The 15,425-nt window shown below is 41.2% G+C and overlaps 1 protein-coding gene across 5 annotated transcripts in view; it reads right to left on the reverse strand.

Annotated features, from left to right (window-relative positions):
* Nucleotides 1–15,425, reverse strand: part of scaf8 (SR-related CTD-associated factor 8) — a 44,528-nt gene that overhangs the window by 23,358 nt on the left and 5,745 nt on the right. For all 5 annotated transcript variants that reach the window (XM_076877737.1, XM_012923377.3, XM_012923376.3 and 2 more), the window contains exons 3-15: nt 3,662–3,706; nt 3,389–3,550; nt 3,001–3,157; nt 2,767–2,894; nt 2,489–2,665; nt 2,050–2,129; nt 1,835–1,946; nt 1,606–1,737; nt 1,337–1,446; nt 1,019–1,212; nt 803–903; nt 442–555; nt 125–281 (exon numbers count right to left, since the gene is read on the reverse strand). In XM_076877737.1, the coding sequence (XP_076733852.1) occupies nt 125–281; nt 442–555; nt 803–903; nt 1,019–1,212; nt 1,337–1,446; nt 1,606–1,737; nt 1,835–1,946; nt 2,050–2,129; nt 2,489–2,665; nt 2,767–2,894; nt 3,001–3,157; nt 3,389–3,550; nt 3,662–3,706 (1,669 nt within the window). The remainder of the gene's footprint in view (nt 1–124; nt 282–441; nt 556–802; nt 904–1,018; nt 1,213–1,336; nt 1,447–1,605; nt 1,738–1,834; nt 1,947–2,049; nt 2,130–2,488; nt 2,666–2,766; nt 2,895–3,000; nt 3,158–3,388; nt 3,551–3,661; nt 3,707–15,425) is intronic.

Here is a 15,425-nt window from a genome sequence, read left to right on the forward strand (position 1 = left end):
AACTGTTTTGTTTTCATCATTTGTGCACAAACTCGCATGTTTGTCCTGCTTTTATTTCAACAAACACCGCCACAGAATTAACAGAGCCTGAGTCTGTGCCAAAGAAAGGCTCCTTTCCTCTTACCGTCATTGACAGTCTCCTGGTCGATGATTCCTCCTTCGGCAAAGCCATCCAGGTCATCCAGCTTTACCTTCTCCCAAGGTATGTACGTGACACCCAGGTCCACATCCCAAAACTGCTTGTACTCCTGCTTTACACCTTTGTTCAGAGCCCACGCAATCTGGATCAAAGACGCACAAAAGGTCAAGATAACAGATTATTATTATTGTTTTTTAATAGTAGCTTCCTGTAATATACAACCATGTGCACCTAAATCTAAAGCTTCACCGTGTAGAACGAACAAAGAACACAATGGAATAAACTGTATAGGTAATGTGGACCTTGATGATTTTGGAGCCAATCTTAAACGTGCCGGTGCTGAGCTTCTGACGGGCACGGTATGCATCCTGCCTGTGGACCATACAGATGTAGGCACAACCTCTGGGAGGGATCATCTGCAGAGAGACACGAGGACAGGGGAGGTTAAAGAGAGCAAAAGAGTGTAGCGGAGAATACTGGCAGATTTGTGTGTCTGGTGAAAGAAGGATAGTAACACAGGCATTTAAAAAACACACAGGACAGATCATTAGGAACAGCTACAGTAATGACAGGCTGGGGCACCGTCATTACGTTTCTTGTTAAGAGATCAAAACTACACACTGCAAGAAAATTAGAGGGTAAAGGAGGGAGAGGTCTGCTTACATTGATGGACTCAATCTGGCCAAACTCTTCAAACAGATTGGTGAGGTCTTGCTGAGTGGCCTTTTTATCCACCTGGCCCACCCACAGAGTTGTGCTGCACACTAGGTAACGAGATGGGGAAAAAATAATGGGACTTTTACTCATCAGGGAAAAAAAAAGGTTTGCAGGTGGTAAACTTAAAATATTTAACAGAACAGAACAATGACTTCCTCTTACCACTGAGAGTCTTGGACCGTATGGGAGGAAGTCCTTTCTTTTGCCGCTCCTTCTCTCGTTCTCGGGCGCGTCTCTCACTAGAATAAGACCGCGAGGACTTCCTCTTGCGATCTCTAGAGCGTGACCGCGACCGTTTTCGATGCTTCCGTTTCCGTGAGCCGGAGCGCGACCTAGACCGTCTCCTCTTTGGAGACCTGGGGAGAAACAATGCCAAACCTTTTGGGAATTCTCTCCATACTGACTTTTTGTCATGCTAATATTAAACCCTGAGCATGTTCCTTTTAAACATCAAACCCATGTATCAAAAGTCAAACCAACCTGGAGCGTGACCTTGACCTTGTTCTAGACCGTGTGTTCAAGGTCTTCTTCTCTTCAGCCTCAAAGATTTCCTCTTCCATCCCATCCGGGCCTTCATCTAGATCCATGTCCTAGAAAACCCATGGGTAATTTCAGGTAAAGCCCATCTCTAGAGCTAACTAATCATTTAATGCAGTCCTGCTTTTAGACATGCATTTCTTTCCAAATATTAAGTGCATACACCAACCTCTAAGTTAGTGTAAAGTTGCAGTAATGGCCCACGGGCATACCTGCTGCTGGTTGTCTATGGAGTCGTCGATCTTATTCTCTGGCTCTGGAAGCTGAGGCTGGCTGCTGCTCTGAGCATTCGAAACTGAGTTCTCTTGCCCAAAGATCGAGTCCTGCCCTTCTATGTTCATTGCCTGCAAAAAAAATGCAGAATGCAAGTTGTAGCAAATCATAAATCCAGAACAAACATAATGTTGAACAAGAAGGCCGCTCTGTGTGTGTGTGCTCTACCTTCTGCTGATGCTCCAGCAGCTGCTTCTGAAACTGCTCCAGGTTTTGCTGTTGAAGTTGCTCAGCCAACTGATGGAAGAGGGAGCTGTTAATGGGCTCCGACACCATGGGCCTGGAAGCAGTCAGCAGCGTGATTAGACACAAACTCTCAGGTGGAAGCAGCAGAATCACTATTAATGAAGGACTAAAACAAACGTCAAACACACTGAACTCACAGTTGAGATGTTGAGCTGTCCTTTTTAGATTCTTCATTACGCTCTGAATCGTTCCCAAAGTCAAAAGGACCCAAAAGTTTCTGCAACAGAAACAAAATGTGAGTAGAAGTAAAGAGAATTCAAATGAAGCAAGGATGCATGCCTTCAACAACATCCATGCACACAAGACCTTTGACTGTTTACATACAAAATTCCACTAACTTTGTGTTTTAACTCTTTTATAGATTTCTGTTTCATTTCTTTCTCGCTGGCCAATGAATTCTTACAAAAAGAAAAGTGTTTTTTGTTTCAATGAATGCAAATGTTTTTGCAAATACAAAACTCCAATAAAACCGAGATGTGCATATATACATGGACCCAACTCAAAAACATAACGCCTCCAGCTCTGGCTGCCACAGAAGCATAAAAATAAACTCACAGCTGCTGACTGCAGCATTACCTTATTAAAAGAGGAGACCCTCTGCTCCAGGGGGTTGAGGCTGTTGGCAGTAGCTGCCGCAGTGAGCTGAGCTGTCAGAGCTTGCAACTGCACCACTAGGCCAGCATCCAAGGCCTGCAGCAGGGACGGTTGGGGCTTCTGCTGCTGCATCTGCAGACTCTGCACCAGCTGCTGGAGCTGTAACAGGCGACAACAAAGTAAGTTAAACACCTTCTTACTCCGACAGCTACACATGCTGCTCTGATGTAAACACTTTTTGGGAGGATGTGTTCACTTACCTGTTGTCCCTGGGGACTCTGCAAGATCTGGGCCACAGCAGCCACAGTGTCGGTGTTGGTAATCTGCGAAGCCCAGTCAGGCAGACCCTGCACTATGTTGGCTGGAGTGGCCGGTGTAGCCGGGGTCCCTGGATACACAGAGAGAATCACAAGGTTGCCGTGTTCAGATATGTTAAACACCACAGTAGCAGTGATTAGAAGAGCAAATCTGAACTTTAATGTGCTTCTACTGACCGGGTGTAGTGTTGTTGACCGGGGCAGCACTGCTGGGCATGACGGGTGTGACACTGGGAGGAGGAATCCCCGCTGCCATATCCAACAGAGGCTGAATGATGTCACTCTTGAAAACCGCATTCTTTTGCCACAGATTCAGGACTCTCACAATCTTACTCTGGAATTTGGATGACACAAAAACAATAAGACAAATTATTTACTCAAAAACCTTCTCTCAGACACATGATCTTTAAATATTTCTGTGACCGATCACACACGAGACATTCATACTCATTCACAAAACAGATCGCACTCATTCGAATGCCCTGTATGTCACAATAATGTCCTGGGAAACCGAGAAATGAGAAGCCACAGAGAGGAACAGAAAACCTATTAAAAATGGTCTAACCTTATCATCTGAAGGGCAGCGATAGAGGTGCTGGAACGTCGAGATGATATTCTTGCTGAAGCGCGGGGCAAATACGTCCTTCTCTGTGCCAAACTGGTGTCGGGACTGTCTGACGATCGAGTCGATGACATACAGCCCTGGGACTTTGTATTCTGGCTTGCACTGTCGAAGAAAGACAGCTGGTGTTGAGATATATGAACAGCAGAGCAACATACGAATATCTCTGCACCTGCCTGGATGTGGCTCATGGTTCTAATTAAAGCATTAACTCACCTTCTGTATGAACTTCTCTACACTCTGGACAACATGCTTGTAGAACTGAAAGTAAAGCAAAGAGAAAAAAATATTTTGAGTGACTTGAGCAACAACATCGCAGAGCACAGTAACAAAAGGGGAACAGCACTGAGGGTTAAAAAAAACATAAAAGAGACTGGATGGAGGCTCTTAAGTAAATCGTCTTATTTCCCCGTTCCTCAGATTTACAAATTAATGACATGCACAAAAAAGAAAATAAATAAATAATTGCTTTTTTAAAGCTTAGTTCTGTTAAAGGAGGATACAACAGACATGACAGATGGAGACAGCATCATCACTTTCTTGTGGATTTAAACAAGAATTCAAAAACTAAAAGGGCCAAATAATTAAAAAAACAATTATTTTACTATCTGCAACAGTGTGGCTGTTATTATTCATGTCTGTGAACAAACATCGCAATTACTGCACGATATAAAGTCATGAAATTTAACAGCTTTGCAGACAAGATCAAAATTACGGCTGAGGGCGGGAGTGAGCAAACTCATGAATACAGATTAAACACTGTAATGATCACACCAGCCTGCAGGACACTCTGGAGTTAGACAACTAGTAGCACTACTAGTATAGATATTCTTCTATAATTAAAATACAGGCAAAGTGACAAATTAAACCCTAAAGACTAAAAGAGCAGAGTAACAACAAATGTAGATGCTTTCACACAGTCCACCGTATGGAACAATTAGGCACTAACACACTGAGCAGGAAGACTGATTTTTTTTGTCACGCTGGAAAGACAAACATCTCAGTGATTTCAGAGGTTCATCTTCTTCCAGCACAGACATAAACCATAAACAGCTCCACGTTCTATGACCTTGATGACTGTGCATTAGTGTGATATGCAAGAAAAAGCAGAAGAGCAACATTTCCTCAGGGGAGAGTGTCAGTGCAGGGCAAAATAAGACTGCGTCAGCAAAAACACTCCAACACCCACACAGAGGAATATCGCTCATGTTTCCCACAGGTTTGAATTCTATTTCTGGCGGTGCCAGTGTTGGGGCAGGCACACACTGGTAGGGAAACGCAGGATGGGAAGAGCCGGTTGTAGCGGGTTGAAAACAGCCAAACCTTTCAAATAAGACTCAGGGGGCTATCCACTAGCAATCGATCTCTGCTGCTGTTGTCTTCGTCTCCAATACGTGAAAAAAAATAAAAACACTTCACTGCCCAAGCAGATCCTGTGTGCGAAACAGATTTATAGCAGAGCTATATATAGACTGTCTAGACAGGTGTGTTAAAGTTTAAGTGTAGCTATAAATTTATACAAATGTGTTCTTAGTGAGTCCCCTCCTCATCCTACGTTGGAACATTTAGATCCTGAGTTGAAGGGTCTCTTCTTAGATGACGATGGATCAACATAGGGCTGGGCGATATATCGAGTTTTTTAAAAAATATCGATATATTTTCATACGAGATATAAGATGTGACAATATCGTTTATATCGATATAGTCTATGTTACGTTATAATTATACTTGTGGAGCCGCAGGTTTGCCTCTCTTTCGTCCACTTCCGTCTCTACGCAACGTTACTCTGCCTCGCCTCTCCTTCACTGAACACAACTCCCCCTCCCCCATAGCTTCACCTGCAGGCAATGACAAGATGAAAGCGGAAAATCTCCGTTAGCGAGTTACCGTGCGTGGGGCTGGACGGCGTCAACGTGTTAGCGAGCTAACCGCGCTAACGAGCTAACCGCGCTAACCACATGCAGCCAGGAGGGGCTGCACGGCCTAAAATCCTTTCATTTTCTCAAAAATCGACAGTGCGCCTTATGTATGAATTCTGGTTGTGCTTACTGACCGCGAACCGATTTTATGTGGTACACAGCGCTCGGCAATCTGTCAAAAAATGTTTTAATATGACTTTGCTAAGCTACGGAGCTGCACCACTTGATGGATTGTCGGAGGATTACAGCTACAGAGGAGGAGCCTCGCGGAGTGATACGTACTGTGTGTGTATAAGGACCACAAATGGCACCTGTTCAGAGACGTGGTGCAGCTGTGAAATCTGTCTCTTTGTTATTATGCTCAGCGTCTATTAGTTTACATTTTGACTGCACAATTGTGAGCTTTTTGTTATGCACAAAAACAACATTGTTTTCTTTTATTTATGGACCATGATTATTTAATAAATGCTGATAATTTATTTTTGAGTAATTTCTTCATGTACATCTACGCTGTGTGTAAATAAAAGTGCCCGTGTGACATCTGGGACACAGTGTGACTAAGAACTCTCTTTTTGTTCTTAACTTATGGCTTTAAAAAAAAAAATCGAGATATATATCTTATATCGCCATCCAGCTAAAAAATATCGAGATATGAATTTTGGGTCATATCGCCCAGCCCTAGATCAACATGAACTGAAGAATGACATCCTACTTTGGAAAATGTGTGTCAAGATACACTGAAGAGCTTCTGATGGCTTAGTGAGATTTTTCTTTGGATTTATCTCCCATCTTTATTTTAACACTTTACTAGTTTACACTGCCACCCATGGATGGCAGAGTGGATTATCTATGCTAGACTTCAAAAGTCCCACATACATTTCTGTAAATTAACATAAATCAAGAGCTAGAAGTAACTTAGATTACTTAAACTAATCCAAACACCAGAATGTCAAATACTTGTACTACTCTGAAACTGAAAGGTTCTTCCTTATTTACAACTTACACCACTTAGCAACTCTTAGATATTTTGGCCTGCACAGCTGACATCTATAAAGATGTGCCAGTGTCTGTTATATATGCAGGCCAGAGTGGGGTTTTTACTCCACATAAACAAATATTTGCCAAACAAAAAAGATTTCTGGGTTTACTAAAAAAAGTAACAATTTTTTAAAGTGCTATTTAGTTTAGCCAAATACAAAATTCAGGTCAGAAATATCAGCAAAATCCAGAGTTTTCTGTTAAATAAGGTAAAGCACACTGCTTGAATTAAATGTATGCAGACCAGTCCTGCAGGTATACAGCACAGGTATAACAACAAGAACAGCAACAGTCCTGACTTGTATGGCCAGTACTGCTTTTGTATGACATGTCCCAGGTTTGTGCCCCTGTGAACCAAACTGTTTAAAATCCATTGTTTATGTACTTGCATTCAATTCCCCAAAAACTCAGACCAAAAGAGCAACAACTCAAGCTACAGGACCTTACCTGAGTAAGCAGTAAAGCACCCTGGTAACTAGTCAGGATGAGGACAAGCCTGTCCTGGCTTCAGTAAAAGGATTCAGATCATGTTTTTTAAAAGACAGTTTGCCAGTCTTGTTTGTAGTCTAAATACAGGCCAACAGTTTTGGTCTGTTGATGGGATGTCTTCCTGCGTTACCAGCACTAAATTCTTTGCCTCCCCGCAAATTAACCTGGACATTGTGAGGGTTAGGCCCCTTTTCCCTGGAGTACCTACTCAGATTAACTCGCCATGACTCGACTTGGATCGACTGCTTTTCCATTACAATAGAGTACAGCTTAAATGTGAATGGTCATCGTCATAGCAACGCTGCTGAGCGTCCTGTGACGCATTTAGTATGCGATACGAACGCTACAGCAAAGGTGGACGTCGATCACTGCTCGGTCTGTGGCTTTTCGTCAGACTCGGGGACCACAGTGTTGTTTCAAAAATGGCGGTTTTGATTTTCGGAAACGAGAGACTCATGACTCATCAAGTGACACCACTGACCAGCCAATCGGTGGCATGCAATCTGATGACGTCACATTTTAGTATCGGATCACTTGGTAGATCGGCCGAGCAGTACTATTTTAGTACCTGGTACCGGGTACTATGACCTAATGGAAAACCCCAAAAACTGTGGCGAGTTAAGCAGAGTAGGTACTAATGGAAAAGGTGATTTCATCTCACAGAGGAAAAAACCTTATGGCATGCACAGAAAAACTATTTCATAAATAAATCAGAAATGTCAGAAATAGGCTTAATATTGAGAGAAGAGAGATGGGTATTACAGTGTTAGGTTTAGTTTGTTTAAATCATTATGATTAAATCATTGTACTTGCTTTCATGGACATTTTTTGGCTGAGCACTTTACACTTGAAAGTAACAGCCTCACAGGCTTTTCTCATTTAAACAGGCAGCATTTCAGCGCTTTGACAGTAAAAATATTTGCCAGTTAGGCACCTTCAAATGTACTTTTGAAACTCTGTGCAGCACTAAAAGTGACTTAGTTTCATACAGAACTTTTTGGTAGACATTACTTTTGTGCACCCATTTGCAGCAAAATCTCTTCATATCACTGACATCTAGTTTAACTAGACAGCTGCTAATGCTAATATTGTACTCATGAAAGTGCATTGACGAAGATTAAACTTGAAGATTTTTTTTAAGCTTTCTTGTGAGGTTTAGATACACAAGTGCCATGTTAAAATACAAAATCCCATCAGGAAGATCTTTGCTGGGGCTCAAAGATTTATTACTGACTAGGGCTGCACGATCAATCGTTAGAAAATCGCGATCTCGATTCATACTTATGTGAGATCTCATTTCCAAATGGCAACAATTTAAAAAAAAAAAAAAAGACGACGACGACGATTGTACCGCATTTTGATTTTGATCCGGGACGTACTCTGCATGAAAACAAGCGCTCACTCTTCCTGCTCAACAAATGACAAGGGCGGAGCCTTATACCACGTGATACAGAAGCTGTGCCGTGTGATGCTAAAATTAGCAGGGAAAAAAACAACAGAGAGCACGTCAGGGATGACGAGAGAGTGACAGGAGAAAATCCGTCCCGGTCAACCACCCAAACATCAATAACGGGAACCTTATACAGCGCTTCCCTATACCCGTCGAACTCCCGCAGGCACAAAGAAATTACGGAGGCTATCACTTATCACCTGACCAAAGATATGGCTCCCATCAACACGGTGCAAAACGAGGGATTTAAGAAAATGATCAACACCCTAGACAAACGCTACGCAGTGCCGTCCCGCAACTATTTTTCTATTGTTGCACTACCTGCTCTATACATGCAGCGTCGAGCAACGGTGGAGACGGAATTTCAAGCAGTACAACATTTTGCAGCAACAACAAAGCGTGAGACATTTGTTGTTTTTATGTTCAGTCTCAACTGTTACGAAGTTGATGTGCAGTTAATAAGTGCAATAAATATTTATACTGGAAAAGTAAATCGTGAGAGAATCGTGATCTCAATTCTAAGCCAAAAAAATCGTGATTCTCATTTTATGCAAAATCGTGCAGCCCTATTACTGACTCAGTCTTTTGTATATTTGTACAAGTGCACAACAGCAATGCAGTTGTGGTTAAGCAAATGAAAGGGAGCCCTTCACCACAAGTATTTACACAGCCTGCTAAGAAAAGTCAGAATTTCTAGTTGATGATGCAATTCTGCAAACAGCCAGCAGATGGAGTCAAAGTACAACAGAGGAGCTGGTCTGATGATGTTTCTTTATCACAGAGAGGACTGTGGAGGAGTGATTCCAATTACATAAGTTCAGCTGCAGTCAAAGTTAAACTTATCTAAGGTAACATATCATGTAGAGCTTTTTCTAAAACTGCCAGCATGTTTTTTAAAAGTCATTAGATATGATACAAGTGAAGCTAAACAAGTAAAGCTGGTGGTAGTTTTGAAATTTTGCCAACACATGAAGCTGCAAACTACAATATATACACATTATACATATGCAAGGGAAAGTGAAGCTGAAATAAGTCCACTAGAAATTTTCAAGACAAGAAATTTACAGCAGAAACTGTAAAGTATGAAGACTTAACATGGTGTGACTGTGAGAACTGCAGTATGCCATTTACAGACTCAAGCTTGCAGACAAACTTTAGTAACTTTATTCATTTACTTTAAAAAGCAATCGTCAGACTATTAAATAATTAAAGTAACTGCACCCTGGAAACAAAGCATGTCACCTTTGTTGTTTATCTTAGATTAATAAATGTGCACACTGAGCGACAACTTACGGCAAGTACACGTAAAACTACGAGTACTGTAACTCAACTACTATTGCCATTGTAACACTGGGCACACAGCTTTCTGGGGATAACAGAGGGCTTCAAGCCCTGTTTGAAATGATGCCACTGTTAGATCAGCCCTGCAGAAAGACCAACTATTTCCTCCTTCAGAGTTCTGTCTCTTGCGATTATCTACTACAAGAATTAAAACCTAAATACATAAATACATAAAATAAGCTCCTCCAATGATCCAGCAACCTGCTAGCGATGGTTCTTCCCTGTGATCACTAGGATCATAAGCTGAGATGCTGTGTTCAGCTCTGTCTGTCAGGAATTGTTGGCTCTTGAGTGGACCATTTAAACAGTTTAGAGGTGACTTGTTTTGTGATGTGACGCCGTAGGGAGACTGAATGGAAAATTACACATAACGAACTGAAACAACACTGAATACTGGCACCAGGACACATAAACAGTCCTTTAAAAGATTCCATTAGAAAGGAAAACGGCTTGGTGAATAAATTAACTGGGTGTTTCATCTTCACTCCATTCGTCTGCTGACGATGTATTTATATATTTTTTTTACTTTTGTATTCTCCCTGTGCTTTCCTTTAAGGTCTCTTCCTTGTACAGTAAAGGCAGACACTTCCTCTACGTGACCCTTAAACTGTGATTTAGCTTTAACAACAAAAGCAGCAGCAACTTAACTAATGAGTCAAGTTGGGTCTGGGTATGAAAAGCAAAGACAACTGTCGTGAACATTTAGCAGACAGTCTTCTTCACAGAGATTCTCCACCCTTTCCAGAAACCCTACTGAGCACATACTTTCACACCAAAGAATTAAAAAAACAAAAAAAACCACATGCTCATACATCACCTGCTGCAGTGTGGACCAGTCTCCAGGCAACTGATCACACACTGCACAGGCTGTGTGTGAAAGATATGCACAACACTACCTGCAACTGTTACCGAACTGCACTCATCCTTGTACTTCTAGACAGAAGACATGAGCAGCACAGTAGCATCACTGTGATTATGGTGGTTTGTGTCCCTCTATAGACATTTAGAAAGCACTGAGTAAGTAAAACACACGTGCATGTTTCTGATGAACAGATTATGAATTTAGGCAAGTATGCAAACACTGTAGATAATTATGTACTACTGTCATAATACTGTGACCCCCCCCCCCCCCACACGCACATTTTGAAAATGCTCGATGGAATAGACAGAAACTGAAAGGAGCAAATTACAGACCATCGTGCGATCAGACTACACCCATCTTCACAAGTATTACAGCAACTACTTTAAAAGCTTTTCTTCGACAGCACATGATGATGTGAGAGTGAGAAGGACTGAGACAAAAGCCAGAGGGTTAACGTCCCACTGTGCAGCTCATCCCTGCCATTCATGTTCAACCTTATCCACATATCACATAATCTAGTCTACCACTATCCATAATCAGTGGACATAAGTGGATAGATACGTTAAAGCCTGCCTCGTTCTTTCTTCACTTTTTTAAACCTCTAGTTCTACCTGAGCCGTTTTATGTTTGTAAAGCTTGATAAATAATTGTGAAGCACTTTGTAACTCTGCTATAACAAAGGTTTTATCATTTATTAGTAACTTTGGTAACCTGCGGATGTCATGATGATGACGAAGAGTGTAAATGATTAGGTTATATTTAATCTGGCAAATTTCTTCATGAGACAAAGTGATAAGGTGGTGCGACAGAGGGATCATTTAAGCAAAGCTGCAATCTTCACCACTTTTAACAGAGATGCCGTTCTTCACTCGAGGCACCAAACAAGCATCGGCCACATGCTAGCACGCGTGTGGCATTTCACTGCAGATATAGAAATTAGGACATGATCAATTCATACTTCCTGAATGAAACGTCTCTCTCAAACCGACGGCTCAGCAGAGAGCTTTGTGATTTTCTATGTCAGTCAGGATCATTTAGGCTGAGCTCAAACGTTTCACAGCACTGAAATGTAGCAGCGGAAAAAAACAAACTGAATTAGTTTATTTTGTTAATGTGTAATTACATTACACCAGCAGCCACTACATGCAGTCCTCACAGAAACACCACCTTAACTTCTGCAGACTTTTCTGCCACTGCAGGGTCTCAAATATTGCAAAGTGCAAAGTGTCGCACTTTTCAGCAAGATTTAAAACATAATGCATTTAACATGGAATGTGATGAATGCTTTCATGTAGCTCTTAAAATAAACACTAAATCTTTGCTTGGCCAATTTTTTGCTTCATTCGTGTAACATGTGTTCAGATTTAAAGGGTTTCTGTCAGACTACTTAACCAGCCTAATTATTTTCTCTCAACCTGCAAATACTTCCAACATAAAAAGAGTAACTTCATCTCTTTGTATTTAGCAGTCGGACTCAAACAGACTTTAAGTAAATAAACAAGATAAAACCCATTTAAAAATAAGTTACATATCCAGCAGTATTTTCTAACTGGACTCTGGACTTTTCAGATTAATATCTTTAAATTTCCACACTAACCTGAGATGATACGTAAGGGACATTAGAATCCACTGTTACAAAGGACCATCGTGCCACACTTATAAGTATAAGGTAAGGAAATTTCCTCTGCTCCTTTACTGTCTAACAGAATTGTTTTTAAAAGCCATAACTGATCCTAGATCAGTGGATCTATTACACATTTAGTCAATGAGGCTCTCTGCTGTGTAGAAAACATCTGTTTCGAGCCTATTAGGCGACACAAATCCCTTTGAGGTTTGTGTCAGTGAGGGCATCCGGTGTAAAAGTCTGCCAAATCAGACGTGCACAACTACCTGCTGTGGTGGCCCCTGAATAAGGGAAGAGCTTCTATAACTGGTCCTCTATTAGCTCTCATAAAAGTAACCATGCTGGGTACAGCTCACTGAGCTATGCAGCTTAAGGGTCTGAATCTGCCCCTGTTTGTTTACTGTGTCTCTCCCCCAGCCTTCCTGTCCACTCTCAAACTGTCCTGGCATTATACAAATATTCTAAGAATAATAAATATTCTAAGAAAGTATCCGAGTCCCTGTGTGTGACTCTAGCAGCTAATGGCGTCAGCTTCATGAAGTAGATGTTAAATTTCTCGTTTGATATTGCAGCAAATGCAAAAAACATAAACGAAGCAGCACGTTTAAGTTTAAAACATCCATTAAAAAAGGAGAAAATAAAAACGGCATCGAAACAGTTGCCAATAATTCCCAATAAAAGTTTTCAATACAAATTCACGTTTAATAATTAATCTTACAGCTTTCATAGCTACGTACATCTGAAGTATCCTGTAGAGTAAATCTGTTACACCCCGAATGTGATGTGAAAAAACAACAACACGAAATTCAGAAATTTCCAGATCCAAACTTGTCGTGTAACATATATACACACCGAACCGGTCGGATTTTTGCTAAAATTGGTTAAAAAAATAAACAAACAAATAAATAAAGGAGTAGACATGAAGCGATCATAAGCTGGTCTTGATGTTTCCAAAAAGAAAAGGAGGAAACAGATTCTGTCTGCATCCAGTTCTCAGGAGCAGCAGCAGCATTTTAAATCAGGGGCCTCGAGGGCCAGTGTGCTGCAGGTTTTAGATGTGTCCTTGATCCAACACAGCTGGTTTAAATGGCTAAACTACCTCCTCAACATGTCTTGAAGTTCTCCAGAGGTCTGGTAATGAACTAATTGTTTGAGTTGGGACCTTATCTGAAAATGGAGAGGAATCATTTAAGAGAGAGCCGACTGACCTGGAGCAGCATCTAACCGTGCGCCTGAGGTTAAATAGGACTATTTTACCATTTCCATCTCATTGTGTATTCAGTAACAGTGCGCGATTTGAGTTACGAGCACACCTGTTGCGAAATGCAGTGATCCAATTGGTCAGATCTCAGGGCTCGCAAAATCGCTAGCCCGATGTCCCACAACTAGCGATATCTCCGGTCGGGCGACCAAAATCTATCTCAGCCCCGCCCGTCGGGTTATAGCCCGATGGGCGTTTTGGATCTGAAAAATCTAAAAGATGAAGCCCGATTCAAAAATAAATGCAGCAAATTCCTCCAGTGAAATTACAAGGCTGGAAGTCAGTGGCGGTAAAATGACTTAAGATCGGGTCATTTTAGGTCAGTCTAAAAATATTTTAAACTCACAAAATATTTGCATGGATTTTATCGGTTGTATCCTGTAATAACTAATCACCTACCCTGTGTGTTGTTTCCTCAGACTGCAGAGAGGTTCCTAATTATTCCTGATCATTCATTACCTGACACACACTGTTATAGCTGCTGTCAGGTTAGGTTACTTTTAATATTTAATGTCTTTTTGGTTCAAATAATGGTAGTTTGGTGACAACTGTAATTTTTGCACCAACTTATAGTTTAAGCCAGTGCTAAAGGTTGCTGTTACAGTTCTCGTATTGCTACCTTTTAGTACAAACTGAACTGTGAATGAGAAAAATATAGTTTGTTGCAAAAGAAACCACTTGCCTGTGGGCCACACAGACGCTTGGAATTAAAATAATCCACTGAGACCAATTCATTTCACAATAATCTTCACAGGTAATTTTAGGTCTTAACAGATTCTGTGCAGACGGGGATCAGTATCACTTATTGCATGGTTTAAAGGGGAATGTTTCAGAGATTTTTTGTGTTGAAAGCTGTCCTTTTCCTGGAAGTACAGGCAGACTGATACACACAAACAACACAAAGAAAAGAGCGAGACATCTACAGCTGCTGGTGGGCAATGCCAAGTGGGTCAACACGGGTAAAATATAGGCAACCTACAAGCGTACCCAGACTGTGTAAGTGGAACCCGGCTGGTTCAAAACCATGTATTTCTCTCCTACTTGTTGCTAGTCACAGACGAAATGAAGAATGTGGCAAAAACGCAGCATTCGCTGGTTTGTAGCAAGTCGCCGGTAGCTGTGCACCTTACAGGCGTTAACGGTTTTACATTAATGCCACGCTTTCATCAATTTTTAAATAACTTGGCTGTGAAAATAATTGTCTGAACATGTGTGAGTCTGTCAGGCTGCTTCAAGAGAACATTTTAGAGCGCAGCTGATGATCATGAGTTAAGGTAACTTTTCCTTTTTTAAAGTGCAAGACTGTCTCTTCTTATCCAAACTCAAGATACGCTGAAAGACAAACTAAAATCCTGTCTTTAATCATTCATCCAATTTCAGTATATGGAGAATAGTAACAATCCAGTAAGGTTAAGTGCTCTTCAGATGCAACCTTACTCTGAGGCTGTACTGCCCATTAAACCAAATTAAAGATTCGATGCTGTGTCCACAGGAACAGTTTTCTGTGCTGGAAGTTTCGATTTTACAGTGAAGTCCTTTGTACAAAAACACTTGAAGTGCACTGGGTTGGAAGATGCTAAGTTTCTGTAGCACTGCTGTTCATTCCTCTTACAGATATCTACACTAAATAATAGCAGAGAGTAATCTAACTCTGGCAGTGACTAAAAAGACCATTTCTAATCTGGCTATGAATGAAAATTACTTTTAGAATCTTCATTCATTTTGAATGGCAGCATAAAAACTGCTGCCTGTGGACATCAGTCTCTTAGAAATTTGTGCTGAATGGGTAACATGATAACAAAGCATCTGACATTACATCTCAGATGCTTTGTTGCACCATCCCGGCTGGTCACATATGCATCGTTTTCCATTTATTATTTTTGTTTATCACGTATGTTGGCTGTTTTGAAATGATCAGCAACGTTACAGAGAAACTTCTAAAATCATGTGCCGTCCTATCCTACGGATCAGCTCCAGCACTGAAGCGCCATCATCA

Source organism: Maylandia zebra, linkage group LG19 (genome assembly GCF_041146795.1).
Source record: "Maylandia zebra isolate NMK-2024a linkage group LG19, Mzebra_GT3a, whole genome shotgun sequence".
Classification (NCBI taxonomy): domain Eukaryota; kingdom Metazoa; phylum Chordata; class Actinopteri; order Cichliformes; family Cichlidae; genus Maylandia; species Maylandia zebra.